The sequence below is a fragment of the Odocoileus virginianus genome, chromosome 29 (assembly GCF_023699985.2).
Source record: "Odocoileus virginianus isolate 20LAN1187 ecotype Illinois chromosome 29, Ovbor_1.2, whole genome shotgun sequence".
Taxonomy (NCBI): Eukaryota; Metazoa; Chordata; class Mammalia; order Artiodactyla; family Cervidae; genus Odocoileus; species Odocoileus virginianus.
The window spans coordinates 14,838,328-14,866,324 of record NC_069702.1 but is presented as its reverse complement, the minus strand read 5'-3'; the positions used below and the strand labels follow the sequence as shown (position 1 = coordinate 14,866,324).

Here is a 27,997-nt window from a genome sequence, read left to right as displayed (position 1 = left end):
ATGCTTTTACACATTTTACAATTTACAAATAATTTAAAAATGGAACCAAACAGAGCCCAAGAAAACACAGTAATAGAAAGTTACATGATACAAGTGGCATTTCATATCAGTAAAGATGACTGATACAGTATATGATGTTAGGACAATTAATTAGATTTTTAACATAGCATAGAAAAAATAAATTCAAAATAAATATGTACATATTTAGTCAATCAAAGTAATGGAAAATACAGGAAATAAATAATGTTAGAGGAGAAGGATGGGTTTTATCTACTGCCAGACAGTATACACGGCAGCTAGTAAATATGTTGACCCCAAAAAGAACTCCTTGAAAAGAGTCCACATGCATTCACGAAAAAGGGATCCTTTTACAATTCATGATCCACACAAAGATATAAATATTCTAACATTTGATAGATATTAACATCAAAAAACAATTTTGAAAGACTAATAAAGTTGAATATGTGAAAGTTACATACAGCAAAAGACATTATACAAAACTAAGAGACGAGAGAGGTAAAATATTGACAAAACATAGAGCAAAGAGTCACTGTCCAGCATGTGTTAAAATGTATCAATCAAAAAGGAAAAAATACAATAGAAAAGCGGGCAAAGGACATGAACACGCACTCATGAAAAATACTCTGCTTCACTCAATTTTAACAATGCAATTTTAAATGAGATTTTCACAAAGCAGAACGATCATTCTTAAGATGAATGTGGCTGTGGGAAGCCAGACACTCTCAGGCACTGCTGTACAACATTGCCAGAGAGCTCTCTGCCCAGCATTTTAATGTGCAATCAGCCTGGCAATTCAAGTCTAGAGAATGATCCTACAGAAACACTGGCATGGAGGCACAGGTGTTTGTAACAGCACTGTAATACCAAGAAGTTGGAAGCTATCTAAATGTCCTTGAATAAGAAATGGTGAAGTGAATTACAGTCCTTCCATACACTGGAATACTTCTATGAAGCCACTGTTGCGAAGAATGAGGTAGGTCAACACAGACTGACATGTAAAGATGCTCTGTAATATGTTGTTGGTTTTTGTTGTTCAGTCGCTAAGTCAAGTCCAACTCTTTGCAATCCCATGGACTGCAGCACCCCAGGCTCCCCTGTTCGTCACCATCTCCTGGAGTTTGCTCAAACTCGTGTCCATTGAGTCAGTGATTAATCATTTAGTGATTTATGAAACAGTATACATGGAATGCACTTTTTAAATTATATAACAAATCTACATATGAGAAGAATAAATGTGCCTGTTTCTAGGGAGTAAAAATATTACCTTCAAGGGTTCATTAGATTCCCTCTAGGGAATGTAATGTAATCCCCTGTATTACATCTATAAATCTAAGAAGATTTTCAAGCCCTTAAAGACCAATCTTCATTTGAGAAAAGACCCATTTTTATGAGAGTTGTATGCTTTCTCCCCACTACCCCAAAGCACTTGCCCAAAGTCAAGAAATCAAGTGGGTCCAGACTGTCCTTGCCCTGCAGTGTGAGGTGACATCTCCTCTACCCAGAGTCCTAACTCTTGTGAGATTAAAATTCACAGCTTGACGACTTCATGTAATGATGGGGATCACGCTTCACTGTACGGAAGACAAGAACACACATAGCAACTAGTAAACATGTGTAAACCCGCAAAGGAAGAACCAGAAATAGGAGAACATATTCTCCAAGGGGATCCTATGACAACTCCAAACAATCCACACATAAATATGTTAACATCACACACTCAAACATTCCCTACCAACAAGATTCACTCATCAGCTCTGTGCTGTCTCTACTGGCCGCTTAGGAAGGCAAGGAGTAGTCAAGCCAACAAGCCCCTACTTGGCACGTGAGATGTCATCAGTTGGCGTGGGAGCCCCGTGGAGATCCTTGGGTCCTGAGGGCCCAGGACTCAGCGTGGCTTCTTCATTCACCTCCAAGAAAGCAATGGCCTCTTTGGGAGAAGTGGATTTCTTCCTATGACGGGCTTGACAGCCTGGCTTCTTGTTTCCATGTTTGTTCTTCAATCTCCTCTTATACATCTTATATGCTAAATGTTAAAACACACCAGTTAAAAATCACTTTGGCAAAGAATATAATTTGATAACATTGTACATTGGTCAAAACTTTGGGGGGTTGTTTGCTTTGGATCACGTATGTATAAACACATGGGGAAATAAAGAAGAAGAGAAAACTAGAACAAAATAATTCAGTGTATCAGGATGGCTATTTCTGTCTGGAATGAACCTTCTGTGATTGAGACGCTCATCAGATTGCTGACAACTCATCCATTTATCCAGTCATTCATTCAGTTAGTCAGCAACTCCTGCGGATTGCTTACTATGGATCAGGTGCCCCCCTGGTACTTCTGTGACTGGGAATGAACCAAGCATATTCCTTCAAAAACAGTCTCACCATGAGAAGGTATTAAAATTTGGATCTAAGACCAGGGTTTTACTCTCCTAGAATATATCTTGTGGGAAAATTAAACCCTGGTGTTCCTTATACTGATTGTTCGATCAGTAATCAGTATATAATCAGTTATATCAGTAATCTTTGAGTCTTAGTCGAATCTGTTCTGTGACAACAATAAAAAAATTCACAATGGCTAAGACTAATCTATCAATCTATATATTTTAAATTTAATTTCTGTGAACCTGCATAATGATAGGGATAGGTAAGTACACATGTGCTGCGCTGTGCGTAGTTGCTCAATCATGTCCAACTCTTTGTGACCTCTGGACTGTAGCCCACCAGGCTCCTCTGTCCATGGATTCTCCAGGCAAGAATATTGGAGTGGGTTGCCATGCCTTCCTCCAGGGGATCTTCTCAACCCAGAGATCAAATCCAGGTTTCCCACATTGCAGGCAGATTCTTTACCATCTGAGCCATCAGGGAACCAAGGACATATATATGTATGTTTTTAAATATATGTGTATGCATTATATTTCACAGCCATTCAGCACAATTCCTAGTCACAGAAGTACTGTGAAATAACATTTGGAATATTTCTTAATAAAACATAGCAAATGTCATTTTTGAGATTAAATAATTGCTCATGGACAGTTCTGAGAGTGCATTGTTTTTTGCAAAGCATATTGGTTTATAAGCTCACTTTCACAGTTGTTTTTTTTTATATTTTTCTGTGAAACTTCCACTTGTGGCACAGGATCTTGTTTATACATTTTATGTTCCCTAGAAATGTCATGCTAAAAATGTTATCACAAGGGCAGTCCATGTAGATTCATGTTGAAAAAGGAGTTTGTGAACTGGGTGAACAATTTTCAGTCAAGCCTACTCACTGGGGGCTTTACGTACCAGCCACCATGAGAAACCCATCCAGCACCTGGAAAAGTCCATAGGCCAATGTGAAGTTAAGAATCTGGACCAGTTGCTCGGCAGTGAAGGATAACTGCAGCATGGTGAAGCACATCTGAACATTCTGAGTCCCGGTTTCTAAGGAAATTGTCCTGCACCTACCAAGACAAAAATGTTATGCACCAGCAATAAGGACTATACAAAAATCTTCTCTTATGTTTAGTATTAAGTGCAAGCCATGACCTGAGACTACTAAAACTGCTTCAACGATTATTTGCTGAGGACCTATCTGTAGCGGTCTCTTAAGAAGCACCTCTTGAATAGGGCTCTAACAACCTTCCCCTGGGAATCTGGGTGAAAAGACAAGATACACAGGAACAACACATGACCAAATATGATCACGGGTCAGGGATGTGGGGGAGAAATTCAGGAAAGTGGCATTTATGCCACTTTTAGAGAAGGCTTCACAGAGGAAGGGTGGGATAAAGGATGGAAAGAGTGAAAGAGGCATTTAATGTGGGAAAATGCTTGTCTGGGGACAGGTATGAGTGTGGCCTGGTCAGTAAGCATTGCTTATGCTCTAAGCCAGCCTGTGGGAAGTGAAGGACTGGAGGAGGTGAGAATGGAAAATTGAGTCAGAGACAAAACAGTGTAAACTAAAGAATCTGCCTGCCAATGCAGGAGACTCAGCTTCCATCCCTGGGAGGGGGAGAGCCCTTGGAGAAGGAAATGGCAACCCGCTCCAGTATTCTTGCTGGGAGAATTCTAGCCTTGTCCTGTGGACAGAGGAGCCTGGTGGGCTACAGCCTACCAGGTTGCAAAAAGTTGGACACAACTTAGCAACTAAATAACGAACTAAATGACACTTGAAAATAAACAGGGTTTCCCTAGTGGCTCAGTGATGAAGAATCTGCCTGCCAGTGCAGGAGACGTGGGTTCGATCCCTGGGTCAGGAAGATCCCACATGCTGCAGGACAACCAAGCCTGTGAGTCATGACTACTGAACCTGGGCTCTAGTCACAACTGCTGAATCGCACACGCCCTAGAGCCCGTGCTCCACAACAGGAGAAGCCACTGCACTGAGAAGCCTGTGCACGGCAACGACAGGGTAGCCCTCACGGCAACGAAGACCCAAATAAATAAAATTATTTTTTAAAAAAAGAAACATAAAAATCCTATGTGAAAACAAAATGTCTGCAATGAAGTCTTTGGCGAAAGGGTTTAGTAATATGTTTTGTCTACTTTTCTCTGTTTTATTTGTTTTCAAAGGAAGAGAGGAAGGGAAGAAGGAAGAAAGAGCAGGAGGGAGAAAAAGGAAAACCTAGGCAGGACCTTGGAGACTGGGTTAGGCAGTTTCATCTTTTCCAATTTCCAGAGGGCGTCTCGAGGTTTTCACAGATGGCAGGAGAGAGGATAGAGGCATTTGATAAGGCAGCTCTTCTACACAAACTGGCTTCCCAGGTGGCGCTAGTAAAGAACCTGCCTACCAATTCAGGAGACTTAGAGACAAGGGTTCGATCCCTGGGTTGGGAAGATCCCCTGAAGAAGGGCATGGCAACCCACTCCAGTATTCTTGTCTGGAGAATCCCATGGACAGAGGAGCCTGGTGGGCTGTGGTCCATAGGGTTGCAAAGAATCGAACATGATGGAAGCAACTTAGCACGCTATGCAACCTGGACTGAGATGTGAAGGTAACAAGGGTGTGTAAAGTGGGAGTAAACATATTATCACTAGTACAGGGCAAATTCGGTGGCTCTGATTTTATTTCTAATTATCCTGTTCCTTGTTTTGCTTTCTGCAGATTACTCTCACTTCTTTCAGAGACCTTGTCCATAACTTAACATGATTAAGCTAACAGCTGTACCTCACACCTGGACCATTCACAAAGCAAATGCAGTATCTCAGTCCTGATATTTCTCAAGCCATCAGGTGTGGAAAAAAACAAGACTGTTGACTACACTCTGCCATAGGAATCCTCCTCTCCCGACTCAATTATATTTCAAATCCTCAACAGTCTGTGTTCCTCAGGACAGTCAGCCCATGGATTCAACCCACCTCAGATCAAAAATATTTTGGAAAAGAAAAATTCTGCAAGGTTTCTAAAGCAAAACTTGAACTTGCCTTGCAGGCAACTATTTATATATCATTTACATTGTATTAGGTACTATAAGTAATCTAGAGACAATTTAAGTATATGGAAGATGTGCATGCATGCTCAGTCACTAAGTTGTGTCCAAGTCTTTTGCAGTCTCATGGACTGTAACCCGCCAGGCTCCTCTGTCCATGGGATTTCCCAGGCCAAAACACTGGAGGGGTTGCCATGCCCTCCTCCAGGGGATATTTCTGAGCCAGGAATTGGACCCGCATGTCCTGTACTGCAGGCGGATTCCTTATCATTGAGCCACCTGGGAAGACCTATGGAAGATGTGCATACACTAAACACAAATACTACGTCATTTTATATAAGGAAGTTGAACATCCTTGGAGTCTGCTATCTTCAGGGGATCCTGGAACCAGCCCCCTGCAGATAGGGCTGTACTGACATTGTAAAAAAAGTGAAAGTGAAGTTGCTCAGTCGTGTCTGACTCAGCCTACCAGGCTCCTCCATCCATGCGATTCTCCAGACAAGAATACTGGAGTGGGTAGCCATTTCCTTCTCCAGGGGATCTTCCCGACCCAGGGATCAAACCCAGGTCTTCCGCATTGGAGGCAGACGCTTTAACCTCTGAGCCACCAGGGAAGACCAAATCTTAACTCCACCACATTCTGGTTCTATGAACTTGGTCACGTTACTTCTCCAAAGGGTTTGCTCATCTGTAGAATGGGTAACCAAGAGTATCTACCTCTTAGACTTGCAGTAAGAAGTAAATGAGGGACACTTGGCAGAGCCTCACCAAGTATTTGGTACCATCCTGAATATTTCCCAAGTAGACAAAAATGTAAAGCTGATTAAAAATCTCCCGCTTCATGTTTTTAAATACATATATGTGTCTATTCTGTTTCTTGGATAAAATTGTACCAAGGATCAAAAGAAGAAACCTTAGAATTTAAACTTAAATGAGGAGATCTACATATCACAGTGGATTTCTTCTCAAACTGACAATGTTTGTGCTGTGCTAACTTCCAAAGAATAACAAGGAGAGATAAGAAAGCCTTCCTCAGGGATCAATGCAAAGAAATAGAGGAAAACAATAGAATGGGAAAGACTAGAGATCCCTTCAAGAAAATTAGAGATACCAAGGGAATATTTCATGCAAAGATGGGCTCAATAAAGGACAGAAATGGTAGGGACCTAACAGAAGCAGAAGATATAAGAAGAGGTGGCAAGAATACACAGAAAAACTGTACAAAAAGATCTTCATGACCCAGAAAATCACGATGGTGTGATCACTCACCTAGAGCCAGACATCCTGGAATGTGAAGTCAAGTGGGCCTTACGAAGCATCACTATGAACAAAGCTAGTGGAGGTGATGGAATTCCAGTTGAACTATTTCAAATCCTGAAAGATGATGCTGTGAAAAGTGCTGCACTCAAAATGTCAGCAAATTTGGAGAACTCAGCAGTGACCACAGGACTGGAAAAGGTCAGTTTCCATTCCAATCCCAAAGAAAGGCAGTGCCAAAGAATGCTCAAACTACCTCACAATTGCACTCATCTTACACGCTAGTAAAGTAATGCTCAAAATTCTCCAAGTCAGGCTTCAGCAATACGTGAACCATGAACTTCCAGATGTTCAAGCTGGTTTTAGAAAAGGCAGAGGAACCAGAGATCAAATTGCCAACATCTGCGGGATCATCTAAAAAGCAAGAGAGTTCCAGAAAAACATCTATGTCTGCTTTATTGACTATGCCAAAGCCTTTGACTGTGTGGATCACAATAATCTGTGGAAAATTCTGAAAGAGATGGGAATACCAGACCACCTGACCTGCCTCCTGAGAAACCTGTATGCAGGTCAAGAAGCAACAGTTAGAACTGGACATGGAACATCAGACTGGTTCCAAATAGGAAAAGGAGTACGTCAAGGCTGTATACTGTCACCCTGCTTATTTAACTTATATGCAGAGTACATCATGAGAAATGCTGGGCTGGAGGAAGCACAAGCTGGAATCAAGATTGCCAGGAGAAATATCAATAACCTCAGATATGCAGATGACACCACCCTTATGGCAGAAAGTGAAAAGGAACTAAAAAGCCTCTTGATGAAAGTGAAAGAGGAGAGTGAAAAAGTTGGCTTAAAACTCAACATTCAGAAAACTAAGATCATGGCATCTGGTCCCATCACTTCATGGCAAATAGATGGGGAAACAGTGGAAACAGTGGCAGACTTTATTTTTTTGGGCTCCAAAATCACCGTAGATGGTGATTACAGCCATGAAATTAAAAGACGCTTACTCCTTGGAAGGAAAGTTATGACCAACCTAGACAGCATATTGAAAAGCAGAGACATTACTTTGTCAACAAAGGTCCATCTAGTCAAGGCTATGGTTTTTCCAGTAGTCATGTATGGATGTGAGAGTTGGACTATAAAGAAAGCTGAGTGCCAAAGAATTGATGCTTTTGAACTGTGGTGTTAAAGACTCTTGAGAATCCCTTGGACTGTAAGGAGATCCAACCAGTCCATCCTAAAGGAGATCAGTCCTAAATATTCATTAGAAGGACTGATGCTGAAGCTGAAACTCCAATACTTTGGCCACCTGATGTGAAGAACTGATTCATTTGAAAAGACCCTGATGCTGGGAAAGATTGAGGGCAGGAGGAGAAGGGGATGACAGAGGTGAGATGGTTGGATGGTATCACCGACTCAATGGACATGGGTTTGGGTGAACTCCAGGAATTGGTGACGGACAGGGAGGCCTGGCGTGCTGTGGTTCATGGGGTCACAAAGAGTCGGACAAGACTGAGTGGCTGAACTGAACTGAACTGATGCTGAAGTTCCAATACTCTGGCCACCCAATGCGAAGAGCTGATTGATTTGAAAAGACCCTGATGCTGAGAAAGGTTGAGGGCAGGAGGAGGAGATGACAGAGGATGAGATGGTTAGACGGCATCACTGATTCAATGGCACATGAGTTTGAGCAAACTCTGTGAGATAGTGGAGGACAGGGAAGCCTGACATGGTGCAGTCCATTAGGTTGCAAAGAATCAGACAGGACTTAGTGAATGAACAAAAACAACAGTATTTATGTATTATATACCCCACATTGTAATGATAATATTTAAGATAAATTTCTATTGTATTTCTCGAATTTGTCCTATCTCCTGTTGCCCTTTACAATTAGCACTTTTTAAAAATTTGGCACAAACAATAGATAAATGCTTAGTCTTTGAATCCTTGCTCATCCTCTAGAATGATCTCTATATTTAGTGAAACCATCTCACCCATCCTCTTAAACTATTAGACTAAGAAGAGAAGTGTGTCCAGATTGCAACAAGTGGTTTGAAACCAAGGCCAAATTGATGGGAAGTTGTAATTTGTGAAATTAGGATTGGGATATTGACACCATTAATGAATGATCCCTGGGTTGGGATGATCCCCTGGAGAAGAGAAAGGCTACCCACTCCAGTATTCTGGCCTGGAGAATTACATGGACTGTATAGTCCATGGGGTCGCAGAGTTGGACACAGCTGAGCGACTTTCACTTTCACTTTTTCATTTATGTGAAGAATTACTATGAACTTTCCACTCTCTTTATGATGAGTTGTCCTGTTCCACCCACTTTATAAGGCAAAACTCTATGTGCTTCCAGACACAGACAGGCAGCAAAGTCTGCCAACAGCAGTGTGTTTAATTTGTCCTCTTTAAAAGTTTATGGATAATTTAACTGTACCTCTGCCAAGATTGGTGGGTAAGCAGTGCCAGGAGAAAGCCTATGACATGGCCAATCAAAGGAAAGATGAAACTGATCATCAGAAGAATGATGTCTGAATTCCAAGATCCTTTCATCAGCACCATACCAGCCACTGCGATGACCAAGAAGAGGAGTCCGCCAGCAATGGCCCCGATCTAAGACAAATCAATGAAAGAGGTATGCGTGAACATCACGGCCTTTTTGCAAAGTCCGTCACTGCTCTAAAAGCCTTGAAACCTAGAAGAAAGGAACAAAGAGAGGACTTAGAGAACCACCAAATCCTATGTCATTTTACAGAGATCCAATGTGGTCAAGTGACTTAGCTGAGGAGCTAGAATTCAATGAAGCTCAACACAAACCTAAGTCTTATTTTATGATCGGTACCTTTTTCCTTTCAAGTGGAGGATTTTGCCAGAAGAATTGGATGGTGAAATTTTTCATGGGTAGGACAAATTTGTGAAATAAGGGGAAAATCTGTTAATAAGCATCCAATACCTCTACACACAGGGCTTCCCTGGTGGCACTAGCAGTAAAGAATCTGCCTGCAATGCAGGAGACGTGAGAGATGTTCAATCCCTGGGTTGGGAAGATCCCCTGGAGGAGGAAATGGTAACCCACTCCAGTATTCTTGCCTGAAGAATTCCATGGACAGATGAGCCTGGCAGGCTACAGTCCATAGGGTCACAAAGAGTTGAACACAGCTGAATTCCTCTGCACACAACCTCTCGGACCCCACCCTGGAATCTGTTGTCTGAGATCTGCCCTGCCTGACCATCCACCACTGTTTTCCCACCACCCTCAACTGCCTGAGACTTCTTACAGCATTGATTCCTGCGATTCTCTCCACCAAATGAAATTTACCGATGCTTCATTAGACTACCTGAGCTAATGTAATATGAGAGGTACTGACAGATATCTCTGTCCTCTCCCAAATGAATACTCTCATACTTTTGTTGTTCAACAGAAATAAAAATTCAACAAAATTTTTTTCCAAGAAAGGAAGCGAGACCCAAAATATTGGCGGAAAATCAGGATCTTGGCAAGTTCCCACTCACATCGTGTACACAGCAAACTGCACCCAGCGACAGCATCAACCTTGATTTTAAATGATTCAGGGTGTGGAGAACCAAAACAAAATAAAAACAACCCAGTGTACCTTAGGTGTGTCCTGGGGTCAAAATCAGGGAAACACTGGGCCTCCGCCTAACTGAAGATGCTGCAATATACAAAGGCCTCTGAACTTTCTACCAAGAGAGGGATCTCAGAGTTTAAACTTTACCAAAAGCAACTTGTTCAGAAAATGAATCAGATCTATGTTGATGTCTGGCAGAAACCAACACAATTCTATAAAGCAATTATCCTTCAATTAAAAAATAAATTAATTAAAAAATAAATTATTTTAAAATTTAAAAAAAGAAAATGAATCAGATCTACAATGAAAAGAGGGCTAGGAACAAAGAAGGAAGACATCCTAAAATAATGATTAAAGTATCCTAATTTTAATGAAGATACTCTAAAATATAATTATGCACAGTATTAAATATTTTCTGCCACAACTCCTATGGAATAGCCAAAGGGTTTTGAATTTGCTCTTTACAAACATATAGAAAATATTTCTCCAATGACACTGATGAACTAGTAGAGGATTTGGAAACGCCAAAATCATTATTTTTTTTGTTAGGTACTCTTTTAAGGAAGTAATTCAAAATAGAGTACTTGAAAAGTAAGAGGTTCCTGGAACTTCTCTGCTGGTCCACTGGTTAAGAATCTGCCTTCCAATGCAGGGGACACAGGTTTGACACCCTGGTCAGGGAACTAAGATCCTACATTCCACGGAGCAACTGCGGAGCCTGTGTGCCACAACTAGAGAGCAACCCATGTGTCGCAACTAAGAACCGACATAGCCAGAAATAAATAAAAAGCAAGAGGTTCCTGTGATCATACTCTTCCCTGTTGTTTTGTAAACAAAATTATAACCACCCACTGCCACCCTGGAAATTTCCTCCTACTGAAACAACAGTAAAGTCACCATGTGCAATCCACACGCATACCATTTAATCCTTCCCCCAGTTCCCTGTGCCTGACTCATCTGTCTGCCTCTCAGCCTCTCTTCTCTCATTCTCCACCCCACTGGAGGAAGGGTGGGAGTGGTTCAGTCTCACGCCAAGGTGGAGAAGCAGCATCCATGCAGGCGAATGGAATGGCATGTTCTGCCAGCTACAGCAAAACCCCCAGAGCTTAAGCTGAACCAAGGTATAATCCTCAAACTAAAAGGAACTGAGATTTTATGTGCTGAAATTCCAGTTAGCTCCAAATGTTTCTTTATAAATACAAAATATAACTAAAACACTTTTTTAAATCTTCATGAAAGCAGCACACATTGAAAGGGGAAAAGCATATATCTTCTAAAACAATACACACTTGGGATCCTAGGAGATGGACACCATTGTTGAGAATGCCTTCTTTCAAGCCAGATAATTTTTAAAAGCCATTTAACGAGGACATGTGCTTGTTTCTCCAATAAACTAAAGACAGCCCTGAGGAACTATATTTAATGTCCTGGAATAACCCATAATGAAAAAGAATATAAAAATGAATACATATATATGTGTGTGTGTGTATGTAAAACTGAGTCATTCTGTGGTACACTAGAAATTAACACAACGTTGTAAATCAACTATACTTCAATTAAAAAAACAAAAAAAGACAACGCTGGAAAGTCAAGAGGAGGTAAGAAGTCCCAGTTCCCATCATGCCTCAACACATTCTGGATGATTTCATTTTGACAGCGATTTGTGTGGTCAGAAGTCCTTGCTTCTTGCTGGAGTACGTACAAACTCCATCTTTAAAGGCTCCCCCAGGAATACTTCTGAAAGACAGCGCTGCTCCCTGCTCTTCCAGGAAAGCAGCCACATCCTAAACACTGGGCCCCATTTCATGCAGCCTTGACCAGCCTTCACCGGACAGCACCATGTGAAGCCTTGTGAGAGAACGGGCACTCTCTGTCCTCACGCAGACCTAAGCTTTTCTGCCCCTGAAACGTGAGTTCCACGCTTTGCAGGATGTCATAAGCCTCAATGTAGCGGCCCACGGAAGTGATAAGGCAAGCCTTAGACTGGAGGAAATCGGGCAATTGGATACAAAAATGCAGGGCATGTAAAGAAACTTGCTGGGTGTGGACTCTATTCTACTGGGCTGTTCTGGTCACTGCCTACATCTGCTTGGCACATCTCAGTGTCTGAAATGTCCCATGGAATTCCTTACCTTAAGAATAATTTTGGATTGTTTTGGCCACCGATAATTCACATAGATACCAAAGGCCACAGGAATGATCAGGCACACAAGGGTGATTCCTGAAGAGAAGAAACATCTGTCAGACAGTAGGTATCCTTTCTCTATCCTTACCTCCCAGTCCTCAACAATTTATGTCTATTTCATGTAGATAAAAGCTTTAATTAAAGCAACATTTTATTTCTGCATCCCACCTCCAAAAAATGTTTTTAATCTTTGAAAGACAGTCTTTGAAGGGTAAATGGTAGCACTGAATGCCATCACATATTTCTCTCAGAATCCTTCAACAATCATATGGAATTTTAGAGATAATTGAAAAAGTAAAGGTTAGAAAATAGATGGACCCTTTTGTGTCTTTGAAATTCTTTGGTTGCTATGTATGGGGCCACCACCAGCTATTATTTCTCTATTTGAAGCCAATGAGTGATTTGCTTTGCAAAGAATCCCTATTGCAAAACAAACAGACCATCTGTTTTAGAAACCAAAGCAAGTTCTCAAGGTTTCACTTGTAACCAGGTAACCCATAGGCAGGTAGAGAAACACATCAATACATCGTTTAGTGAGCACAAGTAAATGAAGACACTGAAGGCAAGCTCAGCACAGCAGAGGTCTACTTGCCCAACAGGAGCCATACACTGACATTTTCCAGTGCCATGTTCCAAATCTGCTCACTTGAAATACTAGCCAAAGTCATATAAGTTGCTTATAATATTTGGGGCTTAAATTGTATACAAGTGCCTCTTATTATATATTGTCAAAACAGAATATATTAAACTCTTAGTAATATGAAGAAGTTGCACATAAAATTATGATTTCTAAATTAAGATTTCAGTCAAATTTTACAAATTCAATGGGCTTCAGCTGTTATCAGGATGTGGCTCTGTTCACAGTTTTGAATTATGGGCCATGGGTTGTAAGCCCTCCAAGTGATAACTTGGAACTCCAGACTGACACTTTGGAGTTCAAGAACCACAGTTTCTATCAATGCTTCAAAGACGCTGATCAAACCAGGATAGACATATCATCCCACCAAGTTTTTCCTCCAAGCTGAGTAAGATCACAGAGCTCTCTTAAAAAAGGACAGAGTTTAAGGAGATGATGAAGGAGATATGGGTGTGGTTGTGATGTGTAGATATGCTTTAACAGTTGGTAAGAATCATTTGTGTTGATCAGTGAAGCAGTCAAGGCTCACGGGCAATGTGACAGATGAAACTGGGGGGACCAAGGTCTCATAAGAGTCACTGAGATGCAGTCAACCTGTGGGTCACAAGGGGTCCAGCTACTTTCTAGTGAGTTATATAAGGAGAGTTTGTTTGTTTTTAATAAGTGAGTTTTCTGACTTCATTTTCAAAACTGAACACTTGTAGGCGTTAAGAACTCGGACTTTGCAGTCAGATTCCAGAGTCAGAAATCAAGTTCTGCACTTACCAGGTGCACAACCTTGGTCAAGTGACTTCACCTATTTCTGAAAATACAAGAAATGGAACTGGTAATAGAATCTATACTGTTGGGTTATGTGGAGAATTAAAATAGATATATGTAGAATCCTCTGTATAAAGCAGACACATACTAAAAAACAGCTGTTATTATTACCATCACTATTACTATTTCATGTCACAAGCCGAATACAGACCGATGTTCTGATATGGAATGGTGAGATTCTGTTCGAGATTCCAGGGCAAGGTGTAGAGATAAAGGCAGAGTGGCATCATTCCCAGGGCAGCCACTGTGGAACAGGTTGTCATACTGATGCTGAAAGTAAAATTAAAGTCATGCTTACAAGGGAGGTTTTTTAAATAAAGAATTTAATCCTTAACCAAAACAACTTCTGGGGCACAACTTCTTACACATGACATAAGGTAATTTACTTGAAACTCCCTCCTGTCTTATTATTCAACAAATGATGGCTGGATTTGTGGTCTAGAGAAAGATTTCCGGCAGTTCTTATCATCTATCAATTAATTCATATTTTATGAACATTTTCTTGTCCTAAATGTTCTGATAGTCACTGTAAGGATTCATATTTTTCCTTATACAGTTCTTCTTTATTGATACATAACCCATAGACAATAAGATTTCATTTTAAAGTATCTTTAGTGGGGAATCCCCTGGTGGTATACCAGCTAAGACTGAGCTCCCAATGCACAGGCCCCACGTTTGATCCCTGGACAAGGAACTAATTCCCATGTGTCACAACTATAGATCCCATCTACCGTAACTAAGACCCAACATAGCCAATAAAAAAAAAGAAAAAGTATCTTTAGTAAATGTGACTATGCTATTCTATTTCCAGAATATTTTCATCACCTCCAAAAGAAGCTCCCCCCATTAGCAGTCCCTCCCCATTCCTTTCTTCTTCCATCCCTGACAACCAGGAATCTACTTTCTAATCTATGGTTTAAGACATCAAAATTTTCCCACTTTTATATCAATTCAGAGAGGGAGCCAAGAAATCTTATCTGGGTCCTGAAGTCTTATAATGTTTCAAAAAAACAGGGACTGAACCAAAGGATGCCAGGCTATAATCGAGATTGCTTATTCCCTCTGACCAACAGTCTTCTCACTGGCTTACTGTTTCTGTCTATAGGATTTTGTCCCTATCTGGGTGATAAAATCAACAAGAAAATGAATCAGTAAAATTAGAGGTGTCTGTGCTAAGTCACATCCGACCCTTTGTGACCGCATGGACTGTAGCCTGCCAGGCTCCTCTGACCATGGGATTCTCCAGACAAGAATACTGGAGTGGGTTGCCATGCCCTCCTCCAGGGGATCTTCCCAACTCAGGGATCGAACCCACGTCTCTTACATCTCCTGCATTGGCAGGCGGGTTCCTTACCACTAGCGCCACTTGGGAAGCTCAAAGTTAGGGGAAATAAGATAAATGGAAGGGCCTCCCAGGTGGCATCTATGGTAAAAGAAACTGCCTGCCGATGCAGGAGTCATAAGAGACACGGGTTTGATTCCTGGGTGGGGAAGATCCCCTGGAGGAGGGCATGGCAACCCACTCCAGTGTTCTTGCCTGGAGAATCCCATGGACAGAGGAACCTGACGGGTTACATTCCACAGCATTGCAAAGAGTTGGACACGACTGACGCGACTTGGCATGGATGCAAGGTAACTGGAAATGAGATATCCTTCAGGTCAACAAAATACTTCATCTTTAAAATTGCTAGAAAAACTACACAATCTGTTTACAAACATACAAACTGTCTATAGACACGAATACTGCTGCTCTACTGCTTAATTGAGGCACAGAAAACAGCATACAACACAAACCAGGGGTAAAGCAAGAGTTTGTTCACTTTAATGCTAGCCCTTGAGAGTCAGAGAATGTTTTAATATTCACTATATAGGTTCTCAGAGCAACCTGCCTTGCATGGAGTATATATGCCCAACCTGTGTCTGTGGTGCAGATGGCTGAGAGACTGAGGCTTACTACCTCCCACCCCACCAAGGAGAGGGGGAGGAGACCCTTTGCATGGCTAAGGTAAGCTGCAGAGAGCAGCAAGGGTCCTCAGAACTAGATCAGGCCAGCAAGTCAACCATCATTCTTCCCCATACTATGAATCACCAATGTTTCCATTTAATTAAGTACCCTGCCTATAAAATAATCTGCCTGTGATGACTTTGACATTTTCTATCAAAAGAACAGTTGTGAGAGCCGGATGGTAAAGAAGGAATAGTGCTGAAGAATTGATGCTTTCGAACTGTGGTGCTGGAGAAGACTCTTGAGAGTTCCTTGGACAGCAAGGAGATCAAACCAGTCAATCTTAAAGGAAATGAACCCTGAATACTCATCGGAAGGATGCTGAAGCTCCAATACTTTGGTCACCTGCTGCAAACTCCATTGGAAAAGACCCTGATGCTGAGAAAGACTGAAGGCAGAAGGAGAAGAGAGAATCAGAGGATGAGATGGCTGGATGACATCACCGATGCAATGGACATGAACAAACTCCAGAAGATGGTGAGGGACAGGCAGGCCTGGCGTGCTGCAGTTCATGGGGTCGCAAAGAGTTGGACACGACTGGGTGACTGAACAACAACAATCAGAAGAATGCTTATACTCCCAGAAAAGCAGCAATCATTATACTTCAGTGATATTAAAAATACTCCTCTGGGAACTTCCCTGATGGTCCAGTGGTTATGACGCCATGCTTCTAATGCAGGGTGCCTGGTTCAAGCTCTGGTCAGGGAACTAAGATCCCACATGCCATGTGGCATGGCGAAAATAATACTCCTATACTCTCAAATCATTGCCAGTAAAAATGCAAAATGGCACAAAATCTGGAAGGAGTTTGACAACATCTAGCAAAACTTTGGCCACCTGTTTTTGGCCACCTGCAAAGAGCTGACTTATTGGGAAAGACCCTGATGCTGGGAAAGATTGAGGGCAAGAGGAGAAGGGGACAGAGGATGAGAGGGTTGGATGGCATCACCAACTCAATGGACATGAGTTTGAGCAAACTCCGGGAGATAGTGAAGGACAGAGAAGCCGGGCGTGCTGTAGTTCATAGGGTTGCAAAGAGTCGGATACAACTTAGCGACTGAATAACAGCAGCAAGCAAAATTACACATGTGTTTACACTTTGATTCAACAATCCCCCATCTGGGAATCTAACCCAAAGATGCACCGTCAAATATTTAGCTGACTGATGACCCTTTCAGAAAACTAGACTTAGGTAATTCACAAGTATTTGTATATATCATCCTTCTCCTGTCTGTTTTCATTTAAACATTCCTATTTCATGGTTGCTTGTTCACTGAATAGAGGTTTATTCTTTTTTCTTTTTAGAGCAATCACACAATACAACTTACTCTGTAGCTTGCTTGCTTTTGCATTCTTTTCCACTTAATACAACAGTCATTTTCAGGACAACAGATATAAGAAACTCATTTTTTTTCCAAAAGAACTGCAACATAAACATGCCAAAATTTCCTCAATTACTCCATTAATAATGAAAAGTTGCTTTGAGTTTTCTTCTGTTATAAACAATGTTATAATAAGCACTCTTACACATATTTCACTTGAACAATTCTTTTCCGTCTGTAGAATAGATTCTCCAAAGTTGAATCACTATGTCAAAAGCCTTTTTTTCATTTTAATAGGTACTTCCAGATTACTTTCAAAAAATTTTATTATATTTCACAATCTTCCCTACACTGGAGGTGATCGTTTCCTTTTACCTCACTCTTCTTTTTTTATACATCTGATTCTCTACGAGATTGTGCTTTCCGATGTTTATTAGCCTCTTGGAAACCCCCTCACAAGAGCCTTGCTTGTCTGATTTTTCTTTTCTCAACTTGCAGGAGCTATTTTAAAAGTAGGGTTGTTGTTGTTCAGTCGCTAAGCCATGTTCGACTCTTTGCGACCCCATGGACTGCAGTACATCAGGCTTCCTGGTCCTGCACTATTTCCCTGAGTTTGCCCAGATTCATGTCCATGGAGTCAGTGATGCCATCCAACTGTCTCATCCTCTGTCGTCCCCTTCTCCTCCTGCCCACAATCTTTCCCAGCATCAGGGTCTTTTCCAATGAGTCTGCTCTTCGCATCAGGTGGCCAAAGTACTGGAGCTTCAGCTTCAGCATCAGTCTTTCCAATGAATATTCAGGGTTGGTTTCATATCATCAAATGTGATACAAACATTTTTCCAAGCTTATATTTTAACTATGCTTATGACTTTTGCCACAATAAATAACGAACACAGAGGTAGTCAAATCTGTCCAGTTTTTCCCCCTGGCTTCAGTGTTCCCTGTTTTATTAGAGATCTCCCCTTCTCCTGAGGTTTTTCAAATATTACCCCCACTTTTTACTTTTTCATAGGTTTATATTCTACATTTAAATTTTCAGCTCATCTAAAATTTATATTTTATATTGTATAAGGTATGAAACTGATCAGTTGTTTTCTTTTATTTACTTGGCTGTGCCAGGCCTCATTTGCAGCACTCAGGATCTTTGCACTAGGGCCCGTTCGCCACAAGAAGCCGCCACAGTGAGAAGCCTATGCCCTGCAATTAGAGAGTAGCCCCACTTGCCACAACTAGAAAAAAACCTTCGCAGCAATGAAGACCCAGCACAGCCTAAATAAATTAATAAAATTAAAACAACAACAACAAATGTTGAGTTGGGCAAAGTCTTCTTCCTAACTAAAGAGCAAATTAAGGAAGAAAAGCAATTTGCCACAGCTTTCAAATCTTTGTGTCCATGAAGAGTATGTCTGGGGCACTTCCTAATTCCTAGTCTATGACAGTGCTACATTTCTGGCTCTTCATACCACCACGTGCTGAAAGGAAGTCGATACTATATCACTTTGATCTTGAACCTCTGGAGGACTAGCACAGCATTTGCCTCCAGTATGACTTTGGATCAAACCCCAGAAAGGTGGGTTTCCCAGGTGGTGCAGTAGGTAAAGAATCTGTCTGTAAGGCAGAAGACACAGGTTCTATCCCTGAGTTGCGAAGATCCCCTGGAGAAGGGAATGGCAACCCACTCCAGTACTTTTGCCTGGAGAATCCCACGGACCACGGATGGGGCTACAGTCCATGGGGTCGCAAAGAGTCAGGCATAGCTGAAGAGACTAAGCATGATGCACGGACCAGAAAGGTAGGATTCATGACAGTGGGAAGCAAACCGCGAGATTCTATCAGACTCATTCTATACCCTTGATTACACAGGTGACAATTTCCACCCTTTACACAACTCATGCCCATCACATGCACAGTAATGGTCAAGGATGGATAGCGATCCATGACCCTGGTGCTCTGCCAACAATTACAAACGCCAACAAAGCTTGGAAAAGCACACAGTGAATGTTTATGAGTGTGATGGATAGTCACACCTTTTGTTTTACTGCCATGAAATTCCAATGCAGCATAAACAGAGGATGTGGCCAACTGGGTCTCTTGGCTATTCACTGAGGAAAATTGTTGGCAAAATCTGACTTCCGTATAACAAGATTCCGCTTGCACTAAGCAGAATGGCCTCACAGTCCACAAACTATTGTAGAGAATAATGAGACAGATTCAACAAGTCTGGACAAACAGGTAAACCCTGAACCTCCTTTAAAACATGGAAATTACATATATGTGCACTATACTAAAGTGTAGTGTCCATGGGTATACTATTTTACAATGGGTTTAAATTATTCAATGGTTTTTAGCTTGAAACCAATAAACTCTGGAATGCTGACACTCAAAAGTATGAAAGAATACATTTGCTTTCCCACTGAAACAAAGAAAAAAACCACTTATAAAATTATCTATCTAGCCAGAAGGACATGGAATACACTATAAGATCAGATCAATAGACTTGGCCCTAGAGATAGGTTTTTCATCCCCAAATATACACATTACTCCTGTCTGCTGCTTCTCAAGAACAGTAATCAGCATTTATTGAGCACCATGTGTTAAGTAGCAGACTTCATTACATACATTGTCCTCTTTTCATCTATAAAACAACTCTGTGTGTGGGTATTATTTTCATTAGGGAAAAAATAGTAATTATGTAGCATTACAGACAGAAACTTAACACGAGGTCACGTGAATTCAGTCTCAGTTCTGTCTCTCTTCTCTTCAGTTCTCCACCAGGCCCTGTTAAGCAAACCTGAAGAATCTGAAGTCCTATTTTCAGGGTCTCTGCTGAAGGATCAAGAGCTTCTTTAAAGTCAAAATTGGCCACTGACTCTCTCAGGCTCTAGCACCATGAGTGCCCAGAATTCTTTCTTTGCTGCTGATGACAAAAACATGTCCTCAGGGAAGAACAGACTTCATACATCAAAAGTTATCAAACTTGAGTTCCCAGGTGGCCTAGTGGTTAGAATCCCAGGCTATTGATGCCAGGGGCCAGATTCAGTCCCTGGTTGAGGAACAGATCCTGCAGTATCCTGAATGTGCTTAATGCCACTGCCTGTACACTGAAAAATGTTAAAACGGTAACCGCTATGTTATCTATATTTACCACAATGAATAAAAGGACCTCATATGACACAAATGAACTTACCTATGAAACAGAAGCCGACTCACAGACATAGAGAACAGACCTGTGGTTGCCAAGGGGGAGGTAGGCAGGGAAGGGATGGATTGGAAGTTCGGGATTAGCAGATGCAAACTATTACATACAGAATGGATCAACAGGGTCCTACTGTATAGAACAGGGAACTATATTCAATATCCTGTAATAAACTACAATGAAAAGAAAAGAAAAAGGGACCTCAGAGAGTCTAACCCGTTGCTTTTACAAATGAGGAAACAGTCCAGAAAGGCAAATTGCTCAAAGACACACAACTCCTTGAGCAAGAACTAAAACACAGACCTCTGACACAGTGCTCTTTTGCCTAACCTATATGATAATAATAATAATAACTTTATGTATATATACATATACATGTGTGTGTGTGTGTATATTACCTCATTCAATCCTTGCAACAACCAGTGAGGTAGCTCATGTTTTTCCCTATTTTAGGAGTGGGCTTCCCTGGTGGCTCAGACAGTAAAGCGTCTGTCCACAATGCGAGAGACCCAGGTTCGATCCCTGGGTCGGGAAGATCCCCTGGAGAAGGAAATGGCAACCCATTCCAGTATTCTTGCCTGAAGAATTCCATGGACAGATGAGCCTGGCAGGCTATAGTCCATGGGATCACAAAGAGTCAGACACGACTGAGAAACTTCACTTCACTTCCCTGATGAAATTAAAGCATACAGAATTTACATGACCTGCGAAGATGACCCAGTTAGTAAGTGACTAGGACTTGAAGCTCCCAACGTAGAGGGCCCAGATTCAATCCCGGGTTGGAGAACTGGAAGGAAAGCTACGACCAACCTAGACAGCATATTAAAAAGCAGAGACATTACTTTACCAACAAAAGTCCATCTAGTCAAGGCTATGGTTTTTCCAGTGGTCACGTATGGATGTGAGAGTTGGACTATAAAGAAAGCTGAGCGCCAAAGAATTGATGCTTTTGAACTGTGGTGTTAAAGAAGACTCTTGAGAGTCGCTTGGACTACAAGGAGATCCAACCAGTCCATCCTAAAGGAGATCAGTCCTGGGTGTTCATTGGAAGGACTGATGTTGACGACTCCAATACTTCGGCTACCTGATGCGAAGAGCTGACTCATTTGAAAAGACCCTGATGCTGGGAAAGATTGAGGGCAGGTGGAGAAGGGGATGACAGAGGATGAGATGGTTGGACGGCATCACCAACTCAACGGACCTGGGTTTGGGTGGACTCCGGGAGTTGGTGATGGACAGGGAGGCCTGGCGTGCTGTGGTTCATGGGGTCACAAAGAGTTGGACATGACTGAGCGACTGAATTGAACTGAACTGGAGAAATGGATCCCACATGCTTCAACTAAAGATCCCACATGCTACAAAAGGACCAGGCACAGCTAAACAAATAAATTTTAAAAAAAGTTTTAAAGTGTGGGATATGTTTCAATAACAGTTAGTAGTCCATTCTTACTACAGGCCATCTGTGCTTAAGGGGTTAATGGGAAATAAACCTACAGAAGTCCATTAGACTTGAATTAGGTTCTATTCAACTTAGCAGGTGTCGAAAAGACTTTATATGTATATAATTCCTTTTCTCCTCACAATACCACAAAGGAACTACTATGATTTCTAGTTACAAAAAAAGAGGTCCCAAATCAGGATATAAAGACACGCAGTCAAATCTTAGAGCCTACCTTAACCACTTACCACAAAACCATGATGGAGAGATGGAAGGCAGAGAGTACATCATGAAGATGCTGCAACTGGCCAAGAAAGGAACTGTGGGGCCTAAACAGAGGTGATGACAGTGGAGAGATAGGAAGCCAAGCCACAGGACTGAACGGAGGAAGAGAAGGATGGACGGAGTCACAGGGGACTGCCAAGATGATGAGCCCAAGCGATTGGGAGGAGGCCTGGGTCAGCAACAGACACTCAGAATACAGAAACTAGTTCAGACATGTTGATTCTAAAACACCTTGTTTGGAGTGACCACATGGAGAACCACAAGTAGACTGAATGAAGCAGAGAGTTAAGACATGTGAAACACAGCTGGGGTCATCTCCAGAGCACTAAATCTAAATTTCATTTATAAAATGAAGTGAAAGTGAAACTGTTACTCGCTCAGTCGTGTCTGACTCTTTGCAACCTCACAGACTGCAGCCCACCAGGCTCCTCTGTCCACGGAATTCTCCAGACAAGAAGACTGGAGTGGGTAGCCATGCTCTTCAAGGGATCTTCCCAACCAAGGGATCAAACCTGGGTCTCCTTCATTGCAGGTGGAGTCTTTACCATCTGAGCTACCAGATGCTGAACTAAATGCTCTTGGATTTCATCCAGTATGAAAAGCAGAATTCCTATCAATGATTGTCTACTGGGTTTTGCCTAAAAGTTATTTTTGTTGGTAATCAAGTAAGAAAAGCAATGAACTTGGATACTGTTTCAGTCAATAATACTGAGTTTCCAATATACAATTTTTACAGAAAATTAAGATTTGTTACTCTTGTATCTATAAGCTTTTGAAAATCTAATATTTAGTCCCCATTTAAAAATTTCATTTCTTGGAATTTAAATTTTTTTACTTGATTTTTGTTTTGTTTTGTTTGTGAGCTTTGAAATCAAAATTTTATAAGAAAAAGGGGAAAGTAGCTAATATTTACTGTGTACCTACTATGTGCCTGGCACCCTGCATATATAATTCCTCCTTAAAATACAGTCTCATGGGGAATAGGTAATTTTAACCCCATTTTACAAATGAGGCTTATAGGTTAAATAATTTGACCAAAGTTAAAAGCTAATTAAGCAAAGTAAAATGAGCTTTACCTTTAACAGACTTCCTATTATTGGCGCTTTTATTACAATGTCAGCTAATAAGAGATGAAGGTAAATGTTCTCTTTCCCAGAGGTATTTAAGAACACTGTTTAAAGACGTATGCGCCTACCTAAATGTCCATCAACAGAGGAATGGATAAAGAAGATGTGGTACATATATACTATGGAATACTACTCGGCCACAAAAAGGAACAAAAGGGTGCCATTTGCAGAGAGATGGATGGACCTAGAGACAGTCACACAGGGTGAAGTAAGTCGGAAAGAGAAAAAACAAATCCTGTGTATCAACACATATATGTGGAATGTAGCAAAGGAGTACAGGTGAACTTATCTGCAAAGCAGACAGAGAGACACAGAGGTGTACGGATACCAAGCTGGAAAGAAGGGGGCTTAGGACGGATGGGAGATTGGGACTGATATTCACTACTTACTATGTATAAAACAGATAACTGATGAGGACGAACTGTAGACAACAGGAACGCGAGTCAAGGCTCTAAGTGACCTAGAGTGCTCTAAGTGACCTAGAGTGCTCTAAGCGACCTAGAGTGCTCTAAGCGACCCAAATGGGAAGGAAATTCAGAAAAGTGGCGACTGAGGTAAACACAGAGCTGATTCACTTTGCTGTAGAGCAGACTCGAACACAGCATCACAGAGGAACTATACTTCAATAAAAAAAAATTTTTTAAAGAGGTATGCTCACACTCAGAAGATCTAGTTGTGCTAACAAATAGCATGGAAGAAGGTGCCCACATTGCAGTCTGATGAGAACCAGCTGTGACTTTAAATCTGAATTTTGCCATATTCAATTTGTAGCATTTGGCAATCTACTTAACCAATCTGAGACACAATTTTCTCAGCTATAAAATTCAGAATTGTAAACGGTCATTTACAAGGTTATTTTGAGGGTCAAGAAAGAAGAGAAAGCGCATCCATGAAAGCATCAATCCCATGCCTGTTCAGGGTACTTAATAAATACATTTCCTTTTTCTTTCCAAAAACTTTCAGTCCCTGGAATTTATCACTGCTATATAGGCTTTGTGTAAAGAATATTTATCATTTCTCAATTATTATGTTAATGGTCAGCTTTATTGAATTTGAATTAGCAGTGCACATTGAGGGGGGAGGGTTTAAATGAGCGAGGCAAGTGACTCATTTTAAATCTTTGATAAGTGGGCAACTAAAAACATAACCATATGAAAATTAATTATTGGTCTGCTCGGCATGAACCCATTAAAATTTATAGGTGAAATAAGTTCCATATGCTAAACATTGAGCACATGCAGGAAACTGGAAACCCATACCTGCAGCTGACTCACTAACGTCAACTCCCAGCAAAGCCAGCACCTCTGATTCATTCATTCATTGCACAATAAATTTCAACTAAATGGCATACATATCGAACAAAGATTTAAATTTATAAGTAGGTCTTTCCTGGGGCAAAAGGTGAAACAGCTTGTTCATAAGTAAGCAAAGATTCTAGAAAGAGCACTGCTTTGTAGCCCTTTCATTTTTATAATTGTGACTCCATTCTTTCCTCAAATGCCCTTTTTTTTCCCTCATCAAAAAAAGTACTCCAAAATATATGTGATTAATTCATTTTCATTAAAATGTAAATTTTAAATGATAAAGCTTAATGTCTCCCAGGGGTATTCAACTACACTGTAACTGGGAACCAGATCATTGGCCTAAATGAAAGGAATGAGATTCTAGTAGTGAATGCTAAGCATCTGCAAAGCCACAAAAAAGTTTTTGTCATAAGAGTCTTTGTGTTACTCCCCAAGTCAACTCAATAGGTCTCTTAAAACAGGATACCCCTGAAGCGCCCTTATCCAGTCCCCCAAAATACTCATCTCATAAAGAAGGTGCTCATTAGGGTCACAAGGCCCTCATTCTGCTTGTGCGGACACCACCATCACCACCACTACAATAGCAACCAACTAGCCTTAGCTTCCTGGGATTCTGATCCTATTGTGAAATTAGGACTGTTGTTAAAGCCTCGGCGTGGGTGAGAATGAGTTCACGCCCAGGAAGGGCCACTGGGTGAGGAGGAGCCGTGACTTCACTACTGTGTATGAACCCAACCCCTTTACTCAGAAAAGAGTAACAGCTGCCAGTAAAACAGAGGACAGTCACAGCAAAGTTAATTTTAAGTTCAAAAAGGAAACTCCTGGGGACTTCCCTGGTGACTTAGGGGCTTAGACTCCCCACTTCCACTGGGGACTTCCCTGGTGATTTAGGGGCTTAGACTCCCCACTTCCACTGCAGGGGGTGTGGGTTCGATCTCAGGTCTGGGAACTAAGATCCCACACATGCTGTGTGGTGCGCCAGAAAATGAAAGTCCTTCTGGGACTGAACAAGTCTCTGTAAAATGTTTCCCACTAGAAATTCTATCTAGACTGGCAGAGTTTTTAACACAAACGTGTAAGCCTCCCACACCCACCCCAGGCAGAGGAAGACAGCTGAGCTTCCCTCATGTAACTTACCTGAGATCCATATCTCCATCCACCCAGAAGGTGAAAATGTTTGAGACGGTTCCCCCTGGGCAACACCCCATGATGAGGACAGCCATAGCTTGGAGGGGCTTCAGAGAGAAGCTGATGATCAGGAGGTAGGCGATAAGAGGCATGAGCCCAAACTGGCAGAGCAGTCCCACAGCGATGCCCCAGGGTCTCCTGATGTGCCCCCAGAGCTTCTGGACCTCCACAGAGCATCCCAAGGAGAACATCAGTAGGCCGATCATCAGGGCCGACACCACCGTGAACACCACTTCCAGGTTCCCGTACGCCTTCAGGCCCTCTGGCAGCTCCTCCGCCGAACTGTTGGCCGGGCAGGCCGAGCCGCTGGAACAATTTGCTCTCATCTCCTTATCTCCTTAAGGCAGCATCACAAATGAACGTCCTGCTCTGATGGCTGGGCAGGTCTATCCTGCTGTATTTTGTAATAATGCCACCAAGTCACACGAGGAGGATCATTCCAGGAACCAAGGGCCAGCCAGGTGATTCACCCTAATTTGGTCAATTTATTCACAAGTGGTATTATAAAAGTAATTATCATGGCCAAGAAACATAATAAACTGTGGTAAGGAAGGCTCTCCACATCTACTGATACTCACCGGTGAACATTTAAGTGAAACGAGACAGGCAAACTTACTGTCAAGTGGAGCAACTGGTGCGCCATCAGCAGTCACGGTGGATCCCAGGAAAGGAGGCTGGTTGGCAAGACATAATTTCTCCAGATTCAGGAGGGATTTCCAAGAGCCAGGATGCAATGTTTTGCAGAGAGAAAGGCTAACTCTGGGGGGAAAGAAAAAAACAAAGGCAGCTAAGCCAAAGCCACACTTCATAGCATGAGCAAAACACTTCAGCCTAGAGAATTCTATGAGGAGCACAGAGGAGCCTGGCGGGCTACAGTCCATGGAGTCACAAAGAGGCGGGCACAACTGAGTGACTAACACTTTCCCTTTCTGTTGAAGAAATTAAAACAAAAGAAGGCCAGTTAAAGAAATGTCAGGAGGGAATAAGGATCATTTCAAGAGAGCTTTGGAATTAGTCTCACTTTTTCTTCTTTCTATTTCTATTAGAATGTGTGTCTAAAACCAATGATTAAAGGCCTGTAAGAGTAATACGGAGTTAAGGACCCGGTGCATCTCGTGAAACATGTGGAAACTCGTTTCTGATCTGAACCCAAAATAACTCAAGAGAAAGGTCACTTTCCTTCAGAGAACAGAGTCAGCTTTGAGATGCCCCACCCCTGGGTCTTGAGGTGAGGTCTGGGAATTCAGCAATGAGATGTGATAAAGGGCTTGTCTGGGGAAGGCTCAGGACAGAGGCTGAGGTCAGCCTGTGACCACAATGGCCTGGGGCCTCTCTGCGTGTCTTAACCACACAATCACATGTTTTGTTGGCAAAACCAGGCGATAAAAGAACGGTCCCATGAAACTAAGGCTCCAAAACAATAGACACCACACCCGTTCTCATTGAAAGCAGGAAGGATATTTGTGGCACAGAGGCTGAGGACAGGGAACACTTTATAAATGGTCCCACGTGTCTTCAGAGTGACACTAGCTCTGCACTGTTTATTTCTGGATTAGCAAATTACTTTCCATGACAAAATGCTCTGGGCATGCTTGCTGTATACAAAAACAAGCTGAATTTTACAATGCGAAATGAAATCTCACTATTTGCAGGAAGTATAAACTGACTCAGGCAACCTACACCCCCAAAAGCAGCTCCAAAGGGAGAACCTTGCTGGAAGCCATTCACAAGTCTTGTTTTATGCCCAAGAACAAAGTAACGTCTACAGCAAGCTTGGTGAGCTTGTCAGGAGACAACCCAGAACCATTTGCATTGTGTCTATGCAGAGTCAAGCAAAGAAATGGGCTTCCCTTGTGGCTCAGCTGGTAAAGAATCCGCTGCAATGAGGGAGACCTGGGTTCGATCCCTGGGTTGGGAAGATCCCCTGGAGAAGGGAAAGGCTGCCCACTCCATTATTCTGGCCTGGAGAATGGAGAATTCCGTGGACTGTATAGTCCATGGGGTCGCAAAAGAGTCAGACACGCTGAGTGACTAAACGACAAAGCGAGAGAGACATGCTAGGTTATTTGCACATATGTGGCTGAGTCTGGTGAAGCAGAACATTTTTTTAACCTTATTTAGTAAGAAAGTATCAGATTATTTCTGTTTGGGTAATGTCAAAAAGTCCCTTGGGAGATCTTTGTTACTGAAAGAATCA

At 41.8% G+C, this 27,997-nt stretch overlaps 1 protein-coding gene across 1 annotated transcript; it reads right to left on the bottom strand.

Annotated features, from left to right (window-relative positions):
- Position 1: 1 nt before the first annotated feature.
- Positions 2-26,506, bottom strand: SLC10A6 (solute carrier family 10 member 6). The gene is made up of 8 exons (XM_070458183.1): positions 26,417-26,506; positions 25,750-26,194; positions 14,087-14,205; positions 12,427-12,515; positions 9,142-9,317; positions 3,313-3,470; positions 1,837-2,044; positions 2-1,592 (listed from the first exon to the last, which is right to left on the bottom strand). Exons 2-8 carry the CDS (start codon positions 26,124-26,126, stop codon positions 1,583-1,585), a joined length of 1,137 nt encoding a protein of 378 aa, XP_070314284.1. The 5' UTR covers positions 26,127-26,194; positions 26,417-26,506; the 3' UTR covers positions 2-1,582.
- Positions 26,507-27,997: the final 1,491 nt, after the last annotated feature.

Coding starts and splice junctions, on each gene's coding strand:
- SLC10A6 (XM_070458183.1), bottom strand. CDS start 26,126: ATGAGAGCAAATTGTTCCAGCGGCTCGGCCTGCCCGGCCAACAGTTCG. Junction 12,516..14,086: donor CATTCCATATCAGAACATCG/GTCTGTATTCGG, acceptor TCTTCTCTTCAG/GAATCACCCTTGTGTGCCTG. Junction 3,471..9,141: donor ACCCACCAATCTTGGCAGAG/GTACAGTTAAAT, acceptor TTGTCTTGGTAG/GTGCAGGACAATTTCCTTAG.